Below are 25,299 nucleotides of genomic sequence, written 5' to 3'. Positions count from 1 at the left end.
GCCAGAGAAGTGTGTGAGATTGCCACCAAGTCTCCTCTCCTGACTTTTCCCTGCGGTGAACCACTCAGCTCTGAACTACAGTAAAACTCTGCCCTTAAGAACGATAGTCACACCGGTACACACAAAACAGACACACACACAAAGAACAACACCGTCAGGTGGTCAAGTCAACTAACCTTAATAATGCCACCTGTATCTTTATTGGAACTCTACCTGTCCCCATCATTTACCTAGTTGTCCCTCTTCCTGTAAGTATTACTACCTGTCTGTCGTGCAGGCTGATCTGCGATCCACCATCATCAACCTGTTGGACCCCTCCCCTGAAGAATCTGCTCTCATCAACAAACTAGACTTTGCCATCTCGACATACCTACTGTCTGTCTACAGGCTGGAGTACATGAGGTGTGCTACCCGCTATAGATCTATATCTGCTGCTGCTGCTCTATTACCCATGTCCACCTACATACTGTCTGTATACAGACCAGGGCCCATATGTATCAAGCGTCTCAGAATAGGAGTGCTGATATGGGATCAGTTTGGGCTTTTGGATCATTATACACATTGATTGTATGGAAAAGCAAGGACTTGAGCCTAGATCAGCACTCTCACAGTGAGACGCTTTATACATACAGCCTCAGATCGCATGAGGTTGGAGCAGACCCTATTTATCCTCTCCTGGTTTATATTCCCCAACATTAGGGGACTCATATTAGTCTCTTTCTCTCTGGTTCTGTCTCAGGATGTTGCGTTCTAACGACGCAGACATTTTCCTGGTGATGTTCCTCTACTTTGAAGACAAAACCATCCAGAAGGACAAATCTGGTGGGCGTAATGTTGTATCTGCGTTGTAATATTGGTTGTATTTATGTATTTTTTTGTTTCTGATTCAACGTTTCATCATGTATGATGCAGTGTGTGATCTGTGTCAGTGATAAAATCTTCGATGTCTTCCTCCAAATGATGGCTGAGAAGGTAGGTGTGCTCTTAATCACACATGTTGCTTTGGTTATGCTTTATTTTACCTCCATGTTTAAAGTGGTATTTACATGGTATTTACTAAGAAATTATGTGCTAACAATTGATACTTTCTGGTACTTACCTCAAATAATTCAACACCATTGGTAACACGTACCAAATGGTACAAACCTACGCTTGTGTCAATGAATCTCAAAAACTACATTTTCATTGAATTGCAATTTAATATGCAAAACTGTCTCAGTCCAAGACAATAGAACACGAGGAGAAGTTGGAACCCCACACCCAGTTCCTATTGGTCAACTTTAACCACACCCACAAGAGGATCCGCCGAGTGGCCGATAAATACCTCTCTGGATTGGCTGAAATGTAAGTAGGGCTCACTTAACTTCTCACATATACAGTCCCCTACGTATTTATTTGGACAGTGAAGCTAAAACTCTTAATTTGGCTCTATACGCCAGTATTTTGGATTTGATATCAAATGTTTCATAAGAGGCGACAGTACAGAATGTCAACTTTAGAAAGTTAACACCCACTTGGATTAATTCACATTTTATTGTATTACAAAGTGGGATTAAAATAGATTTAATTGTCCTTTTTTTGTCAACGATCTTCACAAAACACTTTGTAATGTTAAAGTTTAAAAAAAGAACATTTATGAAAAAGAAAACACTAATATACCTTGATTAGAAAAGTATTCATTCTCCTTAGTCAATACATGTTAGAAACACCTTTGGCAGCGATTACAGCTGTGAGTCTTCTTGGGTAAGTCTCATAACAGCTTTGCACACCTGTATTGTCCAACATTTATCCAATTTTCTTTTAAAAAAATTATAAACTCTGTCAAGGTTTTGGGGGATCATGGCTAGACAGCAATGTTTAAGTCTTGCCAGAGATTTTCAAGCAGATTTAAGTCAAAACTGTAACTTGGCCACTCAGGAACATTCACTGTCTTCTTGGTATACTGTACAACTCCAGCGTAGATTTAGCTTTGGGTTGTAGCTTATTGTTCTGCTGAATGGTGAATTCCTCTCCCAGTGTCTGGTGGAAAGTTAACTAAAGCAGGTTTTCTTTTAAGATTGTGCCTGTGCTTAGCTCATCACGTTTCTCTTCATCCTGAAAAACCCCCTTCTTTGCCGATGTCAAGCATACCCATACCATGATGCAGCCACCACCACGCTCGAAAACAAGGAGGTAGTTAACTTCTTTGGGAAAGGGGGGCAGTATTGAGTAGCTTGGATGAATAAGGTGCCCAGAGTAAACTGCTTGTTACCCAGGCCCAGAGGCTATGATATGCATATAAGTAGTAGATTTGGATAGTAAACACTCTAAAGTTTCCAAAACTGTTAAAATAATGTTTGTGAGTATAACAGAACTCATATGGCAGGTGAAAACCTGAGACAAATCCAACCATGAAGTGGGAAATCTGAGGTTTGTAGTTTCATTTAAGTTATTGCCTATCCAATATGCTGTGTCTATAAGGCCAGATGGCACTTCCCAAGGCTTCCAGCAGATGTCAACAGTCTTTAGAAAGTTCTTTGAGGCTTCTATTGTGGAAGGGGGTCGAATAAGAGCTGTTTCAATAAGTGGACTAGGCTGAGGCCAATCAGTTGTTTACTGCACGGTCACACGCAGTTAACTTTTTCCTCTGTAATGAATACGCTATTGTCTGGTTGGAATATTATTGAAGGTTTATTATCAAAAGACCCTAAGGATTGATTGTAAACATCGTTTGACATGTTTCTACAAACTGTAATGGAACTCTTTTGACTTTTTGTCTGGATTTTGCGTTCGCGCATTGTGCCTTTGGAATTGTGAACTAAACGCGCGAACAAAACGGAGGTATTTGGACATAAATATGGACGTAATCGAACAAAACTAAAATTTCTTGTCGAAGTGGGAGTCCTGGGAGTGCATTCCGACGAAGATCAGTAAAGGTAAGTGAAGATTTATAATGCTATTTCTAACTTTTGTTGACTCCACAATTTGGCGGTAACTGTATGGCTTGCTTTGGTGGCTGAACGCTGTTCTCAGATTATTGAATATTGTGCTTTTGCCGTAAAGCTTTTTTGAAATCTGACATAGCGGTTGCATTAAGAACAAGTTTATCTTTAATTCTATGTAAAACATGTATCTTTCATCAAAGTTTATGATGAGTATTTCTGTTATTTGATGTGGCTCTATGCAATTTCTCCGGATGTTTTGGAGGCATTTCTGAACATGGCGCCAATGTTAACCTCTCTTGGGCACGTGAGACGGTAGCGTCACACCTCTTCAACAGCCAGTGAAACGGCTGGGCGCCAAATTCAAATACAGAATTACTCATTATAAAAATTCACAAAACAAAACATATTTTACATAGGTTTAAAGATTAACTGCTTGTGAATCCTGACCTGTTTTCTGTTGTTTTTGTATGTGTTTAGTCGGTCAGGGCGTGAGTTGGGGTGGGCATTCTATGTTATGTGTATCTATGTTGGTTAATGGGTTACCTGATATGGTTCTCAATTAGAGGCAGGTGTAATTCATTTCCTCTGATTGAGAACCATATTAAGGTAGGATGTTCTCACTGTTTGTTTGTGGGTGATTGTCTTCCGTGTCTGTGTTTGTCGTGCCACACGGGACTGTTTCGGTTTTTGTAGTCTATTCCTGTTCTGCGTGTTTATGAGCACTGAGCCTGCCCAACCTTACCTGGTTGTATGCTCCCCGTAGCCCGACCAGTGCGGGGAGGTGGAATAACCCGCACCGGGCTATGTAGGCGATCCGGGGACACCATGCGTAAGGCTGGTGCCATGTAAGCCGGCCCAAGGAGACGTACTGGAGGCCATATGTAGAGCCGGCTTCATGGCACTCAATGCTCAATCTAGCCCGGCAGATACGAGGAGCTGGTATGTACCGCACCGGGCTATGCACACGTACAGGAGACACCGTGCGCTCTACTGCGTAACACGGTGTCTGCCCGTACTCTCGCTCTCCACGGTAAGTACAGGGAGTTGGCGCAGGTCTCCTACCTGACTTCGCCACACTACCCTTTATCCCCCCCCCAAGAAATCTTTGGGCTTGACTCACAGGCTTCCGTGCTAGCCGCGTACCCTCATAACGCCGGTCCCTCTCTCCGGTTGCCTCTGCTCTCCTAATCYCCTCCAGCTGCTCCCATGGGAGGCGATCTTTTCCAGCCAGTATCTCCTCCCATGTGTAGCAACCCTTGCCGTCCAAAACGTCCTCCCATGTCCATTCCTCCTTCGTGCGCTGTTGTTGCTGCTTTCTCCCCCGTTGCTTGATCCTTGGTTGGTGGGTGATTCTGTAACGATCGTCTTGAGGAGAGAGATTGGACCAAGACGCAACGGGTAATGAAGACATGATGAATTTATTAAACAAGACGAAAATGAACTACACTTGATAATTAACAAAATAACAAAACGACGTAGACAGACCTGAACTGGAAAAACGTACATAAACACGCAGAACAGGAATAGACTACACAAACCGAAACAGTCCCGTGTGGCGCGACAAACACAGACACGGAAGACAATCACCCACAAACACACAGTGAGAACATCCTACCTTAATATGGTTCTCAATCAGAGGAAATGAATTACACCTGCCTCTAATTGAGAACCATATCAGGTAACCCATTAACCAACATAGATACACATAACATAGAATGCCCACCCCAACTCATGCCCTGACCGACTAAACACATACAAAAACAACAGAAAACAGGTCAGGAACGTGACAGAAACAATTTCTGAAGACTGTTGACATCTAGTGGAAGGCATAGAAACTGCAATTTGAGTCCTAAGTCAATGGATACTGTATTGGCATTGAATAGAAAACTACAAAACCCCCCAAAAAACTACTTCCGGAATGGATTTTTCTCAGGTTTTCGCCTGCCAAATCAGTTCTGTTATACTGACAGACACTATTTTAACAGTTTTGGAAACTTTAGAGTGTTTTCTATCCAAATCTATCCAAGTTATATGCATATAATATATTCTGGGCCCGAGATGCAGGCAGTTTAATTTGGGCATGCATTTCATCCAAAATTCCGAATGCTGCCCCCTACCCTAGAGAAGTTAACTGAGGTTTTTGGATATAAATATTAACTTTATTGAACAAAACATACATGTATTGTGTAACATTGAGTCCTGGGAGTGTCATCTGATGAAGATCGTCAAAGGTTGGTGATTAATTTGATCTATATTTCTGCTTTTTGTGACACCTCTCTTTGGTTGGAAAATGGCTGAATGCTTTCTGTGACTTGGCGCTGTCCTAACATAATGATATGTTGTGCTTTAGCTGTAAAGTCTTTTTTTTAAATCGGACACTGTGGTTGGATTAACAAGAAGTGTATCTTTAAAATGGTGTAAAATACTTGTATGTTTGAGGAATTTTAATTATGAGATTTCTGTTGTTTTGAATTTGGCGCCCTGCAAATTATCTGGCTGTTGGCAAGGTGGGACGCTAGCTTCCCGAACGATCCCAGAGAGGTTAATCAGTGATATGTTGTGTTGGATTTACCCCAAACATAAGGCTTTGCATTTAGGCCTATTCATTTAGTGCCTTGTTGCATACATACAGTTGAAGTCGGAAGTTTACATACACTTAGGTTGGAGTCATTAAAACTCGTTTTTCAACAACTGCACAAATTTCTTGTAAACAAACTATAGTTTTGGCAAGTCGGTTAGGACATCTACTTTGTGCATGACACAAGTCATTTTTCCAACAATTGTTCACAGACAGATTATTTTATTTATATTTCACAATTGGAGGTGTATTTGTGGATGTATTTCAAGGCCTACCTTCAAACTCAGTGCCTCTTTGCTTGACATCATGGGAAAATCAAAAGAAATCAGCCAAGACCTCAGAAAAAGAATTGTAGACCACAAGTCTGGTTCATCCTAGGGAGCAATTTCCAAACACCTGAAGGTACCACGTTCATCTGTACAAACAATAGTACGCAAGTATAAACACTATGGGACCACGCAGCCGTCATAAAACTCAGGAAGGAGACACGTTCCGTCTCCTAGAGATTAACTTACTTTGGTGTGAAAAGTGCAAATCAATCCCAGAACAACAGCAAAGGACCTTGTGAAGATGCTGGAGGAAACAGGTATTAAAGTATCCACATCCACAGTAAAATGAGTCCTATATCGACATAACCTGAAAGGCCGCTCAGCAAGGAAGAAGCCACTGCTCCAAAACCGCCATAAAAATGCCAGACTACGGTTTGGAGAAATGTCCTCTGGTCTGATGAATAGGATTGAGGTCTGGGCTTTGTAAACTTCTGACCCACTGGAATTGTGGTACAGTGAATTATAAGGGAAATAATCTGTCTGTAAACAATTGTTGGAAAAATTACTTGTGTGATGCACAAAGTAGATGTCCTAACCGACTTGCTAAAACTATAGTTTGTTAACAACAAATTTGTGGAGTGGTTGAAAAACAAGTTTTAACGACTCCAACCTAAGTGTATGTAACTTACGACTTCAACTGTATGTATATACTGTGTTTTAGTCTATGCCACTCTGACATTGCTCATCCTAATATTTATATGTTCCTTCATTCCATTATTTTGCTTTTAGATTGTGTATTGTTGTGATTTGTTAGATATTACTGCACTGTTGGAGCTAGAAACACAAGCATTTCGCTACACCGGCAACAACATCTGCTAAATGTGTTTGTGACAAACAAAATTTGATTTGATGTTCTTGCCTTACCTAGCTTAGTTGAATGTATTGACTGTAGGTCACTCTGGATAAATGACCTAAATGTAAATGTGGTAGCATTTCTTTAAGCTTAACTTCTCACCACACTTTCATTTTGTACAAAAAAAGTACTGCCAATATGGTGCCTTTCTTTCGCTCCCTCTCTCTCTAGGCCAGGGAGATTGAACGGTTGACTACATGGTACAACCCACTGTCCACGCCGGAGTGGCCATCACTACAGAACAGTCCGTAGAGACCAGCATCGCCAACTGGAGGTCCAAGTACATCAGCCTGAGTCAGAAACAATGGAAAGACCATATCAACCTGGCCTGGAGTATAGCTCCTTATTTGGCCCTGAAGCTGCCTGTAAGGTACACGCGCGCACACACACACACACACACACACACACACACACACACACACACACACACACACACACACACACACACACACACACATACAGGCATGCATATACGTTTGCTCAAACACACACCTCCAATATGAAAACACACACACTGAAATATATTCTACTCTCTATAGTTTATTCTTTCTCATTTTTATCATCTTTTATCCTGGATGTGGGTATGTCATGATATGGCTGTATGTATTTTTAGATGTTCAAATGTAATCTATCTATGGATCCATCAGGTTTAAGAACACTGAGGCCATTGTAGCGGAGGTGACTTGTCTGGCGCGTTTGGACCTAACAGCTGTGTGTGACGTACCTGAGGACGTCAAGGTGAGAGAGAGAGACCTCGTGCCTGAGACCATCCAATAGCCCCTCTCAGGCTGCACTTACTACACTTGGATCAGTTGATTTATTTGCACATAGAAACATTCAAAACTGAGGAGACTATGACGTGTACACTCGGACATGTGCTCATCTCTCTAGACTGGCACTTACACATAATCTTCTCCCTTCAGATCTGCAAACAGTGAAGAAGTAGAAGCCAAGGTCAGGAGTTAGGCTAGGGTGTAGGGCACAAAAAATCCTAACAAACCTGATTGAGCTACAGGCTCGATAATTAGTTCATTAGTTGAATCAAGTGTCATAGTTCTAGGTCAAACACCAAAATGTGCACCCCTAAAGGTCTGTAGGACCGCGATAGGGAAAACACTGGTCAATGGGTTGTTTTGTAGAGTCATTGTTGCTGTTGAAGTCAGTTCTCGTGTTCAGTCTGTTCTGGTGACTTTGTTCTGCATGGATAAGCCTTCCTAGTAAACTGCCTAATGAGCCCCCCCCCCCCCCCCCCCCGTCAGGGGGGAGGGGTGATGCTCTGAAGGGGTAGGGCTCGTCTCTGGACTACCGTTCATAACAGCTCCACCATTCCCTTAGTTGGGCAGTCAGTTAGTGGAGAGGTGATGCTCTCTGACAGGCCATGGCTGTTTGTTCCTGTCCCCTGGTCCTCTGGGGTGTGTGGTGAAGTTGTCCCTAGATGCTTATCTAGGGTCAGTTTAACTTTTCCCCCACTAACAGTTAAGGTTAGAATTGCGGGAGGTGAAGCTGATCTGAGATCTGTACCTAGGGGAAACTTCCTTCGTGAGTGATCCTCTGGAGGCGGAGGCTCATTAGCACCACCACAGCCAGGGGGATTGGGCAACTTTGTGCCTTTTGAAATTTGTTCGGGCAAAACAATGGTGCAATAATATCACTTTCAATTTATGATAACCAAGAAGTTGTACGGGTGACACAGCAAGCATAGGATAATGCATAGAGGTTAAATATGTGGATTTACAGTAGTAACCTACTCATTCACTTCTCCAGATCCAGATCACCCCTTCTGAGACCTGGACTAAAAAGCTATTTTAATGGACATTCTCAATTGTGCATGCTTTTTAGTACAGGATTAGTCTTAATCTGTGTCTGCAAAACCAGCCCCCAAAATGTGTATAATAATAATAACTCTTTTCAAAACAAGTCACAAAGTGCTTCACATCATAAAATAATAAAATAAAGGTACTAACAAAGAAACAAAAACAAGGGGAAAAAAAGATAGCTATTCAAATCATACATTGAAATCATACATTAAAAACATCTTTATAAAAGTATGTCTTCAGCAGGGATATAAAAAGAGGCACTGCACCTGCAAGCCTGATCTCCTCTGGCAAACCATTCCAAAGTCTAGGGTCCCTAATGGGGTGGCAGGCTAACCTAGTGGTTAGAGCGAAAGGTTGCAAGTTTGAATCCCCGAGCTGACAAGGTACAAATCTGTCGTTCTGCCCATGAACAGGGCAGTTAACCCACTGTTCCTAGCCTGTCATTGAAAATAAGAATTTGTTCTCAACTGACTTGCCTAGTTAAATAAATGTAAAATTTAAATAAAAAAAAAAGGAAAATTCCCAGTCTTTTGTTTTCAACCTAGAATTTGGAATGGTCAACAGTGCTAGATGATCTCAGGCTGCATCCTGGCTCATAAGGAGGTAAAATATCTGAGAAATAGAATGGGGTTAAACCAAGCCTATCCTTAAACGTGATCTATCTTATGTGTAAATTCATGGTGGGTACTGCTATGGTGACCAGTGAACTGCGATAAGGCGGGGTTTTACCTAGCAAAGAACTATAGATGACCTGGAGCCAGTGGGTTTGGCGACGAGTATGAAGCGAGGGCCAGCCAACGAGAGCATACAGGTCGCAGTTGTGGGTAGTATATGGGGCTTTGGTGACAAAACGGATGGAACTGTGATGGACTGCATCCAATTTGTTGAGTAGAGTGTTGGAGGCTATTTTGTAAATGACATCGCCGAAGTCAAGGATCAGTAGGATAGTCAGTTTTACGAGGGTATGTTTGGCAGCATGAGTGAAGGATGCTTTGTTGCGAAATAGGAAGCCGATTCTAGACTTAATTTTGGATTGGAGATGTTTAATGTGGGTCTGGAAGGAGAGTTTACAGTCTAACCAGACACCTAGGTATTTGTAGCTGTCCACATATACTAGGTCAGAACCGTCCAGAGTAGTGATGCTGGACGGGCGGGCAGGTGCGGGCAGCGATCAGTAGAAGAGCATGCATTTAGTTTTACTTGCATTTAAGAGCAGTTGGAGGCCACGGAAGGAGAGTTGTATGGCATTGAAGCTCGTCTGGAGGTTTGTTAGCACAGTGTCCAAAGGACCAGAAGTATACAGAATGGTGTCGTCTGCGTAGAGGTGGATCAGAGAATCACCAGCAGCAAGAGCGATATCATTGATGTATACAGAGAAGAGAGTCGGCCTGAGAATTGCACCCTGTGGCACCCCCATAGAGACTGCCAGAGGTCCGGACAACAGGCCCTCCGATTTGACACACTCAACTCTATCAGAGAAGTAGTTGGTGAACCAGGCGAGGCAGTCATTTGAGAAACCAAGGCTGTTGAGTCTGCCGATAAGAATGTAGTGATTGACAGAGTCGAAAGCCTTCGCCAGGTCGATGAATACGGCTGCACAGTAATGTCTCTTATCCTCCTACTTCTCCTCCATGTACCCCCCGCACCCCCTCACTGCTCAGTACGGGGTAAAAGTACTACTCTCCTTTCCCCCCGGTACGCATGCACGAATACACGCATACCAAGTAGGACTGATCTGTAACATGGGCCAAAAAGGTGACAGAAAAGGTTGTTGTACGGTGCAAGGAACCACTTTACGAAATAAACTCCCAATAATGAGATCTTGAGAGGCGGTTTTACAACAGGATTTGGGGCGGCAGMTAGCCTAGTGGTTAGAGCATTCGACTAGCAACCGGAAGGTTGCAGGATCGAATCCCCGAGTTGACAAGGTAAAATTCTGTCATTCTGCCCCTGAACAAGGCAGTTAACCCACTGTTCCTAGGCAGTCATTGAAAATAAGAATTTGTTCTTAACTGACTTGCATAGTTAAATAAAGGTAAAATAAAAATGTACTTACCCATTCATCAACTGGATCCTGTTGTAAAACCGCATCTCAAGATCTCATTATTAATGAGTGCCTGTGTTTTTTAGGACATAACAATGACATTAAAACATGCAAATAGCTAAATAGTAAACTACAAGATACACTATATGTACATAAGTATGTGGACACCCTTTCAAATTTGTGTATCCGGCTATTTCAAATCAAATCAAATTTATTTATATAGCCCTTCTTACATCAGCTGATATTTCAAAGTGCTGTACAGAAACCCAGCCTAAAACCCCAAACAGCAAGCAATGCAGGTGTAGAAGCACAGTGGCTAAGAAAAACTCCCTAGAAAGGCCAAAACCTAGGAAGAAACCTAGAGAGGAACCAGGCTACGAGGGGTGGCCAGTCCTCTTCTGGCTGTGCCGGGTGGAGATTATAACAGAACATGGCCAAGATGTTCAAATTTCATAAATGACCAGCATGGTCAAATAATAATAATCACAGGTAGTTGTCGAGGGTGCAGCAAGTCAGCACCTCAGGAGTAAATGTCAGTTGGCTTTTCATAGCCGATCATTAAGAGTACCGCTCCTGCAGTCTCTAGAGAGTTGAAAACAGCAGGTTTGGGACAGGTAGCACGTCCGGTTGAACAGGTCATGGTTCCATAGCCAGAGGCAGAACAGTTGAAACTGGAGCAGCAGCACGGCCAGGTGGACTAGGACAGCAAGGAGTCATCATGCCAGGTAGTCCTGAGGCATGGTCCTAGGGCTCAGGTCCTCCGAGAGAAAGAAAGAGAGAAAGAGAGAATTAGAGAGAGCATACTTAAATTCACACAGGACACCAGATAAGACAGGAGAAGTACTCCAGATATAACAACTGACCCTAGCCCCCGACACAAACTACTGCAGCATAAATACTGGAGGCTGAGACGGCCACACCGTTGCTGACAGGTGTATAAAATCGATCACACAACCATGCAATCTCCATAGATAAACATTGGCAGTAGAATGGCATTTCTGAAGAGCTTAGTGACTTTCAACATGATACTGTCATGGGATGCACCTTTCCAACAAGTCACTTTGTCAAATTTCTGCCCTGTTAAAGCTGCCCCTGTCAACTGCAAGTGCTGTTATTGTGAAGTGGACACGTCTAGGAGCAACAACAAGCTCACAGAATGGGACCACCTAGTGCTGAAGCGCGTAGTGCGTAAAAAATTATCTGTCCTCGGTTGCAGCACTCACTAACGAGTTCCAAACTGCCTCTGGAAGCAATGTCAGAACAAGAACTGTTCGTCGGGAGCTTCATAAAATGGGTTTCCATGGCCGAGCAGCTGCACACAAGCTAATCACATGCGCAATGCCAAGCGTCGGCTGGAGTGGTGTAAAGTTTGCCACCATTGGACTCTGGAGCAGTGGAAACGCATTCTCTGGAGTGATGGATCACGTTTCACCATCTGGCTGTCCGACGGACTAATCTGGGTATGGTGGATGCCAGGAGAACGCTACCTGCGCGAATGCATAGTTCCAAACTGTATGCATAGTGCCTGTCACATGAGTTGACGCTGGAGAGACAAAGCCGGTACGGGAGTCAGGAACAGCATACAAGAAAACAAAAACAAAAGACAATCAATGCAGAAGCGAGGAACTGACAAATATAGGGGAGGTAATAACAGGTGATGAGTGAGCCAATATCGTTGATGCGCGGGAAGGCAGGTGTGTGTAATGGATGATAGGAGTGCGTGATGCAGGGCAGCCTGGGGGGGGAGGGCAGAGCGTGACAGTGCCAACTGAGGAGGAATAATGGTCAGGGGCTGTTTTTCATGATTCAGGCTAGACCCCTTTGTTCCAATTGTTAGGTTCTAAATAAACATAATAAACTCATGGACGACTAGTAAAGCTCTACCAAGTTTATTCAGCCACTGGGTCATGCAGCTGCATAGACAAAGACATATTTACAAAAGCATTGGTATTTAAACCTTCCTCCTATACTGCGTCTCCTCCTTACACATCTGGACAGCCAATACATCTTTGTTGCTAGACAGGACTTTAATGATGCCTGTTATTTCTCACTTCATCTGACCTGACCTCTGCCCAAATTCCTCACTCCTCCCCAAGTCACGGCTGTCCTCTTGACTTGTACCAGACTGTGGCCCTTTTCCTTTCCATAGGATACCTAATGTCTAACAATAATATGTTCTGACAGAATGTAAACGTTCTGCATTCCCCTCCTCGGTAACAAGGATATATCATATTTCAAGTTTAGAACCCATCACAGTGAAGGGAAATCTTACCGCTACACCACACGATTCTGTGCTTCCAACTTCGTGGCAAAAGATTAGGGAAGGCCCTTTCCTGTTTCAGCATGACAATGCCCCCGTGCCAAAAGTGAGGTCAATACATAAATGGTTTGTTGAGATCAGTGTGGAAGAACTTGACTGGCCTGCACAGAGCCCTGACCTCAACTTCATCGAACACCTTTGGGATGAATTGGAACTCCAACTGCGAGCCAGGCCTAATCGCCCAACATCAGTGCCGACCTCACGAATGCTCCTGTGGCTGAATGGAAGCAAGTACCCGCAGCAATGTTCCAACCTCTAGTGGAAAGCCTTCCCAGAAGAGTGGAAGCTGTTATAGCAGCAAAGGGGAACCAACTCCATATTAATGCCCATGATTTTGGAATGAGATGTTCGACAAGCAGGTGTCCACATACTTCTGGTTAGGTAGTGTAGCTAGCATGATTGCACTATATGTTTTTAATAGGCTATCGGGTAAGTCTGTCATTATTTTAGGCTAACTGCTGCAATCTCTCTCTCTCAATGGCCCTCTTGCACTAACACACACGCAGGTGATGCACACATCATTACTTTTCCAGGATTTTCATGACCATATGAAAGACTGCTCGTGCCTGTCAATACAATAGGCTACAATTCTACTCCAATGCGCTCTGCTGAAATTGGGAGACCACTGATCCAATTCTGATCGAGTAATTGTTTTTGTCTGATAATTTTTTACTTGTCTGTTCGGACAACTTACATCTGTATTCTCCTTGCCCCCCCAAAACATGTTTTACTTGTCCCATAGAAGCGGAGAAGCATTATTGTCAAGCCTTGCACTATAACCCACCATCTCACAGCTGAAACTCTCAAACTGCTGTCTTTTTCCCTATTACACACACACACATGACAGTTGATCTGTTCATTTTTGTCCTTTCATTTTCAGGATGCCATCTTGTTCTTCACTCCTCAAATAGTTCAAGCCCTCCGCTATCACAAGGTAAACACATAATTTGCGTGTGTGCATGTTTGTGCTTGTGCGCACGTGTATGTGTGTGTGCTTGTGCTCGTGTGTGTAGTTCCAGGTGCGTTACGTGTGTGTTCTAGATGGGCTATGTGAGGGAGTACATCCTGTGGGCGGCTCAAAGTCTCAGCGGCTTTGTCACCAGTTAATCTGGAACATGAAGACCAACATCTACCTAGACGAGGAGGGACACCAGAAAGACCGTGAGACCCTCACATACACACACACACACACACACACACACACACACACACACACAAGAGGGTATGACAAAGGAGAATACCTGGAGGATTGGGCTGAATGAAAAGGAAGACCCACTTTGTTACAATGTAAATAAGCTGTCCTTTGTGTAGCTGACATAGATGGTCGAGAAGATGACAGGTTCTCAGTGGGGTTCAGCCACAAAACACACACACAGACACTTTTACCACATCTCTCCTGTCTTTATCTCTCTCTTTGTAGCTGACAAAGGGGAATTATTCGAACAGATGGTCGAGGTGCTCTAACCGGTGCTCTCACTGGTGCTCTAACCGGTCCCGCTAAAGATTTTTACCAGAGAGAGTTTGACTTCTTCAATAAGATCACCAACGTATCTGCCAATATCAAGTAGGCCCCTATACACATACACCATCCTAAACCACAATGCTAATGAGTTCCTCTATTGGCCTAGATGTTTATTGTCAGGCCGGTTCCCATAGGTACGTTCCACTGCTGTTATGGTCTAGTGGCCCCTGAATGCTGCTGTTCAACCATTATTATCCACTGTGCCTATGTGATTATTTAGCCATCTGGAATGACACTGGTGTCATGGAGCATTATGTCCCATTAGCTCCTTAGTTACCTGCCCATCTGTGTATTAATTGACTATCTGAGTGTAGGCTAAGGCTGCATCCCAAATGGCCCCCTATTACCTAAATATAAGTGTACTACTTCTTACCAGGGCCCATAGGACTCTGGTCAAATGGCGTCCTGACAGCCCATAAGTGCTGGATTATGGATGGAGTGTTTACACCCGATGAAAGGAACAGGTCGAATTAGAGAGGGAGCATTTAAACCCCCTACGAGGGATTCAGTTCGCTCTCCTCTCTCCTCATTAGGGCTGATAATGAGAGCTAATTATAACAAGCTGGGGGAAAACATATCTCCCTCCTTTCACTATTTCCCTTCCTGTTCTCCCCTCCTTCCTTTGCTCCCTTCACCTGAGGGACTACCCTGGCACATTGAGGGACCATCACATACAGGGGTTGCATCCCAAATGGCACCCTATTATACACTGCTCAAAAAAATAAAGGGAACACTTAAACAACACAATGTAACTCCAAGTCAATCACACTTCTGTGAAATCAAACTGTCCACTTAGGAAGCAACACTGATTGACAATAAATTTCACATGCTGTTGTGCAAATGGAATAGACAAAAGGTGGAAATTATAGGCAATTACCAAGACACCCCCAAAAAAGGAGTGATTCCTGCCAGTGTTGACCACAGACCCGAACGAATCTCTTCTTCAGTTTCATGCTTCCTGGCTGATGTTTGTGATCACTTTTGAATGCTGGCGGTGCTCTCACTCTAGTGGTTAGCATGAGACGGAGGTCTACAACCCACACAAGTGCGCTCAGTAGTGCAGTTCATCTCCAGGATGGCACATCAATGCGAGCTGTGGCAAAAAGGTTTGCTTGTCTGTCAGCGTAGTGTCCAGAGCATTGGAGCGCTACAAGGAAGACAGTGCCAAGCTACCCATCAGGACGTTGGAGGAGGCCGTAGGGAGGGACACAACCCAGCAGGCAAGGACCGCTCCTCCGCCTTTGTGGCAAGGAGGAGCACTGCAGCGCCCTGCACAAATGACCTCCAGCAGGCCACAAATGTGCATGTGTTCTGCTCAAACGGTCCAAAACAGACTCCATGAGGGTGGTATGGAGGCCGACGTCCACAGGTGGGGGTTGGCTTACAGGCCAACAACGTTGCAGGACGTTGGACATTTGCCAGAGAACACCAAGAATTGTGCAAATTCGCAATTGGCGCCCTGATGCTCTTCACAGATGGAAAGCAGGGTTCACACTGAGCCACATGAGCACATGTTGACAGACGTGACAGAGTCTTTGGAGCGCGTGGAGAACGTTCTTGCTTGCCTTGCAACATTCCTCCAGCATGACCGGTTTGGTGATGGGTCAGTTTCATGGTGTGGGGTGGCATTTCTTTGTGGGCCAGCACAGCCCCCATGTGCTCGGCAGAGGTAGCCTGCTGCCATTAGGTACCGAGAATGAGCATCCTCAGACCGCCTTGTGAGACCATATGCTGACACATGCACATTTTGGCCTGCTGGAGGTCATTTTGGCAGGCTCTGGCAGTGCACCTCCTTGCACAAAAGGCGGAGGTAGCGGTCCTGCTGCTGAGTTGTTGCCCTCCTACGGCCTCCTCCACGTCTCCTGATGTACTGGCCTGTCTCCTGGTAGCGGCCTCCATGCTCTGGACACTACGCTGACAGACACAGCAAACCTTTTTGCCACAGCTCGCATTGATGTTGCCATCCTGGATGAACTGCACTACCGAGCCACTTGTGTGGGTTGTAGACTCCGTCTCATGCTACCACTAGAGTGAGAGCACCGCCAGCATTCAAAAGTACCAAAACATCAGCCAGGAAGCATAGAACTTGAGAAGTGGTCTGTGGTCACCACCTGCAGAATCACTCCTTTTTGGGGGTGTCTTTGGTAATTGCCTATAATTTCCCACCTTTTGTCTATTCCATTTGCACAACAGCATGTGAAATTTATTGTCAATCAGTGTTGCTTCCTAAGTGGACAGTTTGATTTCACAGAAGTGTGATTGACTTGGAGTTACATTGTGTTGTTTAAGTGTTCCCTTTATATTTTTGAGCAGTGTATATAGGTCCCATAGGGCTCTGGTCAAAAGTAGTGCAATATGTGAGGAATAGGGTGCCAGTTGGGACACAGACATAGACGTAGAACAACCAGCAGAGCTACAGGTACAGAGTTCAGTCTGTGCTTGTTTACGATGTTGTTGTTTGTCAGGCCCATCCCTAAGGGAGACGAGAGGAAGAGAGCCTGTCTGAGGGCTCTGTCGGACATCCAGGTCCAGCCAGGCTGTTACCTACCCAGTAACGCAGAGGCCATAGTACTGGACATAGACTACACGTCTGGGACTCCAATGCAGAGGTAGGCCTAAGCCGCCATTCTTCAACCCTGGAATGAGAGAGCTAGCCTGGATGCCAGTATGTTTTTGCTCTCATGCGAACTCCTTATGGAATTGTCATGCCAAACATGTGTAAAAGCAGAAACAGATCTGACCAGGCTACGAGAGAGCTGCAGGCCTAGACTTTTACTATGAATTAACAATTAATAATGAAACTTCTATAATCAATTCATACTAAGTCATTTTAAATAATTCATATTCCACCCCAATATTGTGTTGATCCCTGTTTGTCTCTTTAGTGTTGCCAAAGCTCCGGACCTGGCCAAAGTCAATAGGTATGGAGTCAGTGAGCTGGAGAAAGAAGGTACTTTCTCACTAAATTGAATAGTCTCAACTAATGTCCTATTTTTTCCTTACCCCTTACCTTTTTCTACCACTGATCTGAAAAGAACATGACAGATGGAAGCTATACTGTGTAAACCTATCCAGTCCTTTCACTCATAAGTGTTAATGAAAGAAGGGAAGGCATTTTATAGTTTTGTAGAAATATCCTCAACAAAGATTTAAAAAATACTAATCTAATTTCCTCTACCCTGTTCCCCCTCTCACTCCTCCCCTTTTCTCTCCCTCACCCAGGTCTGCAGCGTAGGTCAGACTCCCTGGACAGTGAGGCTGACGGTGAGGAGGAGGTCTAGAGTATCTGCTGGCAGGTAGCCATCTTTAAAGTGGGCAATGACTGCAGACAGGTCTCTACACACACACACACTCTGTCTTTCGATCTATATCAGTATCTGTGTTCATCTTCTCTTGATGTCTTCTTTCTCTCTCTCCCATTATCTTCACAGTCTACAATCTGTATCTTTCACACTATCGCTGTTTCTTCTTCTCTCCTCCTGTTTACTCCCACTTCTTCTCTCCTCCTGTTTACTCTTTCTGCCTCTCTCTCTCTCTTGACAGTACCCCCCCTTCTAGGAGCGGCTCCAGCCGCGGAGCCAGGGTGACCACCACGTAGTTGGTTGAAGTCCCGAACAAGTTCCGGATCCAGGATGTCTCGGGCAGACACCCACGCCCACTCCTTGGGACCGTAGCCCTCCCAGTCCATCAGGTAGTGCAGGGTTCCTTGGACCCGACGAGCTTCCAACAGATGCTGGACAGTGTAGGCTGGGCGACCATCAACAAGTCGAGGAGGCGGAGGGGCAGGTATGGGGGAGAGAAGGGACTGGTCCTTACCAGCTTGAGACGGGAGACATTGAAGGATGGACAGACCCTCATACACCTGGGAAGCTGGAAACGATAGATGACCGGGTTGATGCGTCTCAGGATCTTGAATGGTCTTATGTACAGTGGTTCTTCCTTTAAAAGTTGCGTTGTACTGTAGCACAGCTTGCGGGCTGCTGCAGAATTCTATGGCATGTTCTTTTGTTACCAAATCACCTTATACCACCCACCACTGCGACCTGTATGCTCTAGTCGGCTGGCCCTCGCTACATATTCGTCGCCAGACCCACTGGCTCCAGGTCATCTATAAGTCTATGCTAGGTAAAGCTCCACCTTATCTCAGTTCACTGGTCACGATAACAACACCCACCCATAGCACACGTTCCAACAGGTATATCTCACTGATCATCCCCAAAGCCAACACCTCATTTGGCCGCCTTTCCTTCCAGTTCTCTGCTGCCAGTGACTGGAACAAATTGCAAAAATCGCTGAAGTTGGAGACTTTTATTTCCCTCACCAACTTTAAACATCAACTATCTGAGCAGCTAACCGATCGCTGCAGCTGTACATAGTCCATCTGTAAATAGACCACCCAATCTACCTACCTCATCCCCATACTGTTTTTATTTTATTTACTTTTCTGCTCRTTTGCACACCAGTATCTCTACTTGCACATCATCATCTGCTCATTTATCACTCCAGTGTTAATCTGCTAAATTGTAATTATTCGCTCCTATGGCCTATTTATTGCCTACCTCCTCATGCCTTTTGCACACACTGTATATACTTTCTTTTTTCTACTGTATCATTGACTTGTTTATTGTGTTATTGGCTTGTTTATTGTTTTACTCCATGTGTAACTCTGTTGTTGTCTGTGTCACACTGCTTTGCTTTATCTTGGCCAGGTCGCAGTTGCAAATGAGAACTTGTTCTCAACTAGCCTACCTGGTTAAATATAGGTGAAAAATTTAAGTGTCAGCCGTTGTTGCCATTAATGCTAATTAGTGCTAGTTTGACCATCAGAGGGCATCTTTGAGAAGCGTTTGACATTTTTTAATATTGGCTGTACTAGAGAATTTAAAACCTTTTTTGTAAGAACATAGTATATGGGATTGATTCATTTGATTAATATTATGGTGTTTTTATTCCAAGAAAAAAAAAACTCATGGTTTCCGTTAGGAAAATATTGCCCTGTACAACGTGACTGGTAGGTAGTAGGCTACTAAGTGACTTCGAGTGAAGAGCAAAATAATCGTAACATTTCCACACCCTAATTGTAGGCTAAACAATATCCAAATGGAGTTGCGCGAAACGGTGCTGAAATAGTTGACCACATGCGGGTAGGCTATTGCTTCAAATCCTATTATAACAATTGGATGACTTTGGGTGTTGCAGTAAGCAACAATTCGTTGCCTTCATTAGCCTACATTATTCCAATATTTCTGTCATTCAGTGATATTTATTCCCATAGTAATTCGTTATGGATCCATCCAGATATGGTTAGAAAACAATGCATTTGGTGGACTTGGTAAGAGTCTATTGTCCTGCTGATAGCCCATCAAGGGTGCATGGCTTCTTTTGTATTCCTAAAAGAACTCCGGGCCTAATAATGCTAAAAATAATGCTTAAATAAATCGACTGCTGGTCTTTACTGTATGCTGCACATTTTTACATTGTATTCCATTTCCAGCGAGACGATTCAAGGCATCGACTCACTGATGGGTGAAGATGATGAGCGATCAGCAGAGGCAATCAACATCGCTCTAATCACAGTTGACAGTCAGAAGACAGTTGAAGAAATGTGGGCCCATGTGCACCTTCATCAAGTGAACCACAACATGTAGGCAAAAGCGATTTAATTCATGAATCATTTGAACGTTTTTAATATTGTGATAGTGAAGAGCAAAACTAATCTTAACATTTACAAATAAAAATCTGATTGATTTATCAAGACCAGTCCCCATGCTATGTCATTCAGTGATATTTTTTCCCATAGTAATTCGTTATGGATCATTTAATATATTTAAAGTCCCTAAACTCGGCAAGAGGCTATTGTCCTGCTGATAGTTGAAATAAACATCTGCATTTTGAAAGAGTATTTGTATCATTATTTTATTAACGAAAGCATAAAGATGTTGATGAAGAAATACTCTACAGTTTACTGTATGCTTTATCCAACATTTTGCTATTGCATGAAGTTTGGAGTTAGAAATGTAAAACTTTAGAGTACTTAATACATTGCAAGTTGGGGGGATTTTTTTCACACCTACCCGAGCTATCCTTTTGTAAAGATTGAAGATCCTATTGTCCTGCTAATAACCCATCATGGAAACGTTGGTTGCACCCATTGTCACGTTCCTGACCTGTTTTCCTTTGTTTTGTATTCATTTTAGTTGGTCAGGGCGTGAGTTGGGTGGGTTTGTCTATGTTTGTATTTCTATGTTGGGAGTTTGTGTTCGGCCTGGTATGATTCTCAATTAGAGACAGGTGTGTATCYTTTGTCTCTGATTGAGAGTCATACTAAGGCAGCCAGGGTTTCACTGGTGTTTTGTGGGTGTTTGTTTCCTGTGTCAGTGTTTGGACCACACAGGACTGTTTAAGGTTAGTCACGTTTGTTATTTTGTAGGTTTAAGTGTTTTACATTTTACATTTTTAGTCATTTAGCAGACGCTCTTATCCAGAGCGACTTACAGTAGAGTGCATACATTTTATTACATTTTTACATACTGAGACAAGGATATCCCTACCGGCCAAACCCTCCCTACCGGCCAAACCCTCCCTAACCCGGACGACGCTATGCCAATTGTGCGTCGCCCCACGGATCTCCCGGTTGCGGCCGGCTGCGACAGAGCCTGGGCGCGAACCCAGCCCAGCCTGGGCGCGAACCCAGAGACTCTGGTGGCGCAGCTAGCACTGCGATGCAGTGCCCTAGACCACTGCGCCACCCGGGAGACGTTTTCTTGTTGTTTCATTAAATCATGAACACTTACCTCTCCGCATCTTGGTCTGATCCATGCTCCTCCTCGTCTGAGGAGGAGAACGACATTGACAGCCTTAACACCCATAGGTTTTAGGCCTGCATTAGGTTATAATAATCCATGCCTTCTGGGAATGTTTTAAGTCTTTTGACAGTTTTGGCTGTCCGAAGTATTAAAATCAACCAATGTCAGCCTTTAAATGCTTTATTATCCAAATGTTTAAAGTGCGTGTGGGCGATGGCGAGAAACCAAATGGTGCAGTTTGGGCACAGGAGACAAAATAAATGAGTAAAAAAATAAATAAGGAAAAATAAACTTGCAACACGCGTTCAAAATGAATAGGATTTATTTTGTTTACATTCTTCATTGTAACCAGGGGCCTGTTGCACAAAACTAGGATAAGGGATTAAGCCAGGATATCTTGGTGATCCTGGCTCAATTGATCCGTAATCCGGTTGCACTAAAGATGGATAGGGGGCAGGAGGATATGTTATGGTATAAATTACCATGGAGATTTATTCTGTGGAGCTAGCCTGCTCCAGACCAGGCTAAATTCCAGGATCTATTTAATCTCATCCCTAATGTCAGTCAGCAGTCACCACAAATGGAAACCAATAGTTATTTCACTGCTCACTATACATTGTTATCACATATAACTAGACCCACTGTTATTATTTAAACGTTTGTGATCATTAATTTCAATGATTTTGGATAAAAATGATTTTATGATATTGCTATCATTAGATAATTTACAGTTTCCCATAGACTATAAGGCTATATATCATGTGATAGAATATAGGGCCACAGAGGGGAAAAAAAAACACAAGTCATAATATTGTAACCAGTTGTTTTAAAGGAGGACAGTTGTTAAAAAGACAGATGTGGGGCATTTTGGTGAAATGGTATTCAGTATGGTTTCATTAAACAAAGACATGCTGATGTGCCAGAATATTAAGTATCACATTGTCAATAAGTATGAAAACTGTAAAAACAATATGTAGCTTTGCAGAAAGAACCGCCATAATTTATGATTTATCCTTTTTCTTCAGTGTGCGCCCTAGTACTCTGTCATTAAACAATATACAATTCCATATGAATATAAAAAAACACATGTGTAACATTATGTTCCTTATTGAATAAGGACAAAACAAAGCAGGTAACCATCAGTCCTTTCGAAACTGAAGTCACAGTGATCTACAAGATGGAAAGCACAGAATCCAAGCATATTATACAAATTAACATACACATTCAAAGGTCTGTATATAACACCCTGCATGTCTGCACACTAAAATAAATGCAGGCAATCCATACACATCAACTGAACAGACAAATGAATGGATGCAGTAGCTCCCTGCAGCCTTGTATTACACACAAGTATACGCGCACAAACATCATAGAGGCCAAAATTCGTCAAAAAACGAACCCAAAAAAAACCAAATTCCTCTGCCACCGCAGGACATATTTAACCAAAATTGAAAGCAACATACTAACTAAAATAATTTCAACACATATTGGTCCTCAGCAGCCGACCACTGTCGTCCATCAGGGGAGATGGCGGATTGTTCCCAGTCCATGGCTGGTGGCACTCTGGGGCCCTCTCCTTCCTGCAGGCGGCCACATTGTGAGGAGCACCAAGCCACAGAATATCACATGGCCAACAGGGACTGACCCTTATTTGTGAAGGCAGTGAAAGCGTGCCTTCAGGGCAAAGGTCATTTCAACTCTGGCTGGTCCTGGCATGGGCATGGTTGTAGGCCTGCTGTGTTCCTGGGGGTCTGTGAAAGGTGTAGGAGAAAAGGCTGGCAGCCATACCCTGTCTCCCAGCAACACACAGAGAAAATTCACCTGTCAACAACAAATCTCATCATTATACCTCATAAACACAGTGATATGTCTGACACAGCCATGATGGTTATAAATAGGGTTGTGTGGCTTACTTGCTGATAGGCACTGATAGTTTCAGAGGCCCGAAGATTCTGGAGTCATGGACTGAGCCAGGCCATTTTGCCACAACATTGGCTGATCAACAGTCAGCATTGCAGACCATCTGAAATCATAAGATGAGGAATATTACACCAATCAATGCACATCACTGGCAATGCAGAGTGTTGTCAATGGACATATAAAAAGTTATGTTCACCTGAACATTAATGCTGTGAAAGGATTTTCCTATTCACAAATCGCCTCATGGGCACCTGAGGGGCTTTTATTCTTATGTGTGTGCAGTCCACTGCACCAATGACATTGGGGAAAGACTGTCACACAAAGTAATGAGTATCCTACTATGTGTTAACAGTTGTCCTGTAATTTGCTAGTCCTCTCTTACCTGCAATCCTATAGAACTCTCTTTTGATGTCACAGAGTCTTCTGTGGCCAGGGAAGGAGATGAAGACATCGTGCTAATGCTTTGATAGCCAGACACAACACTCCTATTGTGCGGCAAAATTGTGGCCTTGTTTCAGCTGTTCTGCATCCCCACTGAGTAGGAAGGCTCCACTAGCAAAAAAGCGCAAGGCCACACAAACCATTGCTCCACACTCAGTGCATGGCTCCGTGCAGTGCTGGTGTTAATCCTGGGACCCAGTAGTCTGCATGGATACCTGATGCCATCTGCGAAAAAACCTGATATGCTTTCATATAGATGGTCATCAGGGCAAGGCCAGTGGGTCCAACCGTCCTGAAGACCCTTTCTCGCCTGAAGGCTCTCTCAGCACAGTGCTTCTTCATCCACCACATCTCGCACGAATGGGCATGCCATTGTCAGAGCAGAAAGGAACACACAATTTTGGGCCTTCATATAGGCTAGTGGCCACACTGGTGCTGGGGGGTGGGCAAAAAGGGCGATGCCTTATAACGATGACTGGTTGGTACTGATGCTGGGAAAATAAAAAAAACTTAGAAAGATGCACCGTCCTGTGTGCTCAAATAAGAGCTCATATGTCATGGCTCACTTGACTCGAGAATATACCTAATTTTTATTTTGAGCTGTGTCATCTTCTTGAGCTGGGGGAGGAAAGAAAAATAATGATTAATACATTTGTGTTAGGTTAGCATACAGTGTACATTGAAGGCATATCTCACCTCCCTCTCAAGTTTTTTTATTTCAAGGTCCAGTTTCCTAATTGTCTCTTTTTATTTCGGACTCCAGTGCAAGATTTTCCATCTTTTTCTTCTTGTCTGAATGTCTATGTCTGCCAGTTCTATTTGCGCGCGGGGTGGTTGCCATACAACTTTTCTGATAGCTTGTGAGCTCTTGTGAACACAATACAATTAGCGCAGCTGGAATTTGGCAGGATGTGGTGTCCTTTTATTAATACGCACTATGTTGCCAGGCTGGTTTTCCCACTGTATAGCATCTGGGTCCTGTAAAGAAAATTCGATTTTTTGATTTGATGAGGACTCCTCACCATTGTAGAGTAAATAGTACTTTCACAGTCTTAACATGATACCTCATGCCTTCTGGAATCCAGAGAGATGGTCTCCTCCTCATCATCGTCTCCATCATGTGCTTTGCTGCTGCACTGGGGGCCTTCACCCTATCAATTTAATCGGATTCATATTGAAGCTAGTAGACAAGACATGCCAGGCCTACAGTATGCCCTTGATGGAGTACTCACTGGATAGCATCGTCTGGTGCTTGTGCTGGTGGCTCTAAAGGACACAGTGCTGCCAGACACTGCAAGGCATAGGTAAACCAAAGTCAGACAGTCCAAATTGATTCAATATGAATGTGGTTGTGTATCCCATGTAGAGATGGAAGGACATACCTTGAATGAAGGGGGTGGCATCTTGGGAGGAACTATGCTCGTCTCTTTCCCCCCAGGGATCCCCTCTAAGACGGGCTGCTTTATTTAGCTCCAAGGCCATGCTCTGCTGGGGTAGGTCAGCCTTTGGTGACCCACACCCGTGCCTTGTTCCTACCAGGAATATGACTTTCCCGAAACGGATCCAGTGTTTTGCCTTCACACAATACAACGGATCCGATCCAGCCGGCGACCCTGGGCGACGCCGAAAAAGGGAAAACGTGGCGGTCTCGTGGTCAGGCTTCGGAGACGGGCATCGCGCTCCACTCCCTAGCATACTACTCGCAATGTCAGTCTCTTGACATAAGGTTGATGAAATCCGAGCAC

At 43.8% G+C, this 25,299-nt stretch overlaps 1 protein-coding gene across 3 annotated transcripts; it reads left to right on the top strand.

Annotated features, from left to right (window-relative positions):
- Window positions 1-13: 13 nt before the first annotated feature.
- LOC112080397 (putative phosphatidylinositol 4-kinase alpha-like protein P2) lies at window positions 14-20,267 on the top strand. Of its 3 annotated transcripts, XM_070442552.1 has the most exons (10): window positions 14-1,344; window positions 6,856-7,054; window positions 7,332-7,422; window positions 13,746-13,799; window positions 13,907-14,026; window positions 14,286-14,429; window positions 16,853-16,996; window positions 17,273-17,337; window positions 17,610-18,311; window positions 19,882-20,267. In XM_070442552.1, exons 2-5 carry the CDS (start codon window positions 6,882-6,884, stop codon window positions 13,970-13,972), a joined length of 384 nt encoding a protein of 127 aa, XP_070298653.1. In that variant the 5' UTR covers window positions 14-1,344; window positions 6,856-6,881; the 3' UTR covers window positions 13,973-14,026; window positions 14,286-14,429; window positions 16,853-16,996; window positions 17,273-17,337; window positions 17,610-18,311; window positions 19,882-20,267. The 3 variants fall into 3 exon arrangements, with proteins under 3 accessions (XP_070298653.1, XP_070298652.1, XP_070298654.1); XM_070442551.1 differs by having other exon boundaries at window positions 17,610-20,267; XM_070442553.1 differs by lacking the exons at window positions 14-1,344; window positions 6,856-7,054; window positions 7,332-7,422; ... (1 more) ...; window positions 13,907-14,026; window positions 14,286-14,429 and having other exon boundaries at window positions 16,709-16,996; window positions 17,610-17,719; window positions 17,931-20,267.
- The last annotated feature ends 5,032 nt before the right edge of the window (window positions 20,268-25,299 follow it).

The sequence above is a fragment of the Salvelinus sp. IW2-2015 genome, unplaced genomic scaffold (assembly GCF_002910315.2).
Source record: "Salvelinus sp. IW2-2015 unplaced genomic scaffold, ASM291031v2 Un_scaffold16312, whole genome shotgun sequence".
Taxonomy (NCBI): domain Eukaryota; kingdom Metazoa; phylum Chordata; class Actinopteri; order Salmoniformes; family Salmonidae; genus Salvelinus; species Salvelinus sp. IW2-2015.
The sequence above is the reverse complement of the archived record's forward strand: the minus strand, read 5'-3'. Positions and strand labels throughout refer to the sequence as shown.